This window comes from Octopus bimaculoides, chromosome 16 (genome assembly GCF_001194135.2).
Source record: "Octopus bimaculoides isolate UCB-OBI-ISO-001 chromosome 16, ASM119413v2, whole genome shotgun sequence".
NCBI lineage: Eukaryota > Metazoa > Mollusca > Cephalopoda > Octopoda > Octopodidae > Octopus > Octopus bimaculoides.
In genome coordinates, this window is record NC_068996.1 from 37042937 (window position 1) to 37044991 (window position 2055).

The 2055-nt window shown below is 34.7% G+C and overlaps 1 protein-coding gene across 1 annotated transcript in view; it reads right to left on the bottom strand.

Moving 5' to 3' along the window:
* LOC106870311 (atrial natriuretic peptide receptor 1) overlaps positions 1–2055 on the bottom strand; it is a 66288-nt gene that overhangs the window by 15233 nt on the left and 49000 nt on the right. The window contains exon 10 of the mRNA XM_052973490.1: positions 1425–1574. Within this exon, the coding sequence (XP_052829450.1) occupies positions 1425–1574 (150 nt within the window). The remainder of the gene's footprint in view (positions 1–1424; positions 1575–2055) is intronic.

Here is a 2055-nt window from a genome sequence, read left to right on the forward strand (position 1 = left end):
TATATATATATATATTTATAGATATAGATATAGATAAAAATAGATAGATAGATAGATAGATAGATAGAGATAGTAAAGACCCCCTTCAGTCATGAATGACCGTGGGATTGCACCAAGAAAGTTCCCTTCCAAGGCACAGGTCCAGGCAGATTTCTTTATGGAAGATCAGAAGTTAGCTGAGTGAACTGGAGCAACATGAAATAAAGTGTCTTGCTCAAGAACACAACACACAGCCGAGTCCAGGAATTGAACTCACTACCTCATGATCGTGAGCCTAACACTCTAACCACTGAGCCATGCACCTTCACATGTGGTAGTGATAGTGGTAATGTTAGCGTTCTAGTTGTTGCTTTTGTTGATGTTGTTTTGAAGATGTTATCTTTGCTGTTATTGTTATTGTTATTGTTGTTGTTGTTATTGTAATTATAATTGTCATAATTGTTCATTATTTACATTCAACGGATATTTGTCCTCATCTTGTTTGTTGTTAATACGTTTCAGCTGATATGCTCTCCAGCCTTCATCAGGTGTTTTGGGGGAAATTTTGAACCTGGGTTCTCATTCCTAAGGTATTTTCGATGTTGTTGTTGTTGTTGTTGTTGTTGTTATTATTATTATTATTATTATTATTATTATTCAGGTCACTGCCTGGAATCGAACTTGGAATCTTGGTATTAGTAGCACACGCTCTTAAGAGCACGGGCTACTCACCCCAAGATTCCAAGTTCGATTCCAAGCAGTGATCTGAACAACAACAACAATAATAATAATAATAATAACATCAAAAAATACCTTAGGAATGAGAACCCAGGTTTGAAATTTCCCCAAGACACCTGGTGAAGGCTGGGGGGGTATATCAGCCGAAATGTTGTGTTGACAACAAAGATGAGGACAAATATCTGTCAAATGTAAATAATGTAAATAATGTACATAATTCCTCATCTCTTAAATATAGAACTGTATTAGTGTTGTTGTTATTGTCATAGCTGATGTTGTTGGTGATAGTGGTGGTAGTACTACTGCAGCTGGCATTGATGATGATGATGATGATGATGATGATGATGATGATGATGATGATGATGATGATGATGGTGATGATGATGAAGGAGTGGATGATGATGATGACAACGACGAGGATGAGGACAGCACCGAGGATGACAACAATGACAATGTTGATGACAATGACAACAAGGACGATAAAGAGTAAAGTAGATGAAATACAATATGTTGATGAAGTTAATTAGTAAATTAAAGAGCAGCTGTGAAACAAGCAGCTGAAATAAAATAGATTTAAAATGAAAATGAAAATAAAATGTCTTGAATAACACATATACACACACAAAGACCTAAGGGAAATGTTGACACAGAATTCACAATGCTACATTTTGAATTTATGGTGAGTTGACTTTTGTTAATTACTTTACCTCTGTAGTTCATATTGGAGACATTAAACGTTCCTTGTCGGTAACATATCTCATGTAGGATAATTGCGAAACTGTAGATATCTGCTTGCTGTGTTACTCTGCTGGGGGGATTCAGTGCCCTTAGTATTTCTGGGGCTGTCCACAGTAATGCTGTGAAAAGAATAATAGTAGTAGTAGTAATAGTAGTAGTAGTAATAATAATAATAATAATAATAATAATAATAATGACGATGATGATAATCAACTATCAACATAGCTGAAAAAGATTGGTGCAAGTGTGAAGATAGAACACCTAGAAAAATCAGCATTGCTTGGAACTGCAAGAATTTTTTGTAGGTTTCTTGAAGCATGACCAGTAAACAAGTGTCACCTTAGTCTGCTGGCTGTGGGCAGCTGACACTTTCCATCATACCCAACAAAATAAGCTGTGAGTTTGAGTTTTCATATAATAATAATAGTAATAATAATAATAATAATAATAATAATAATAATAATAATAATAATAATAATCTGCCTGGCACTCACACCTTTAACAGAATTGCTAAATAGAACTGGATGCGGTTACAAATGCTATGGAAAAACAGTCAGCCACCTTCTATATATGGATGACCTAAAATTATATGCAAAAAAC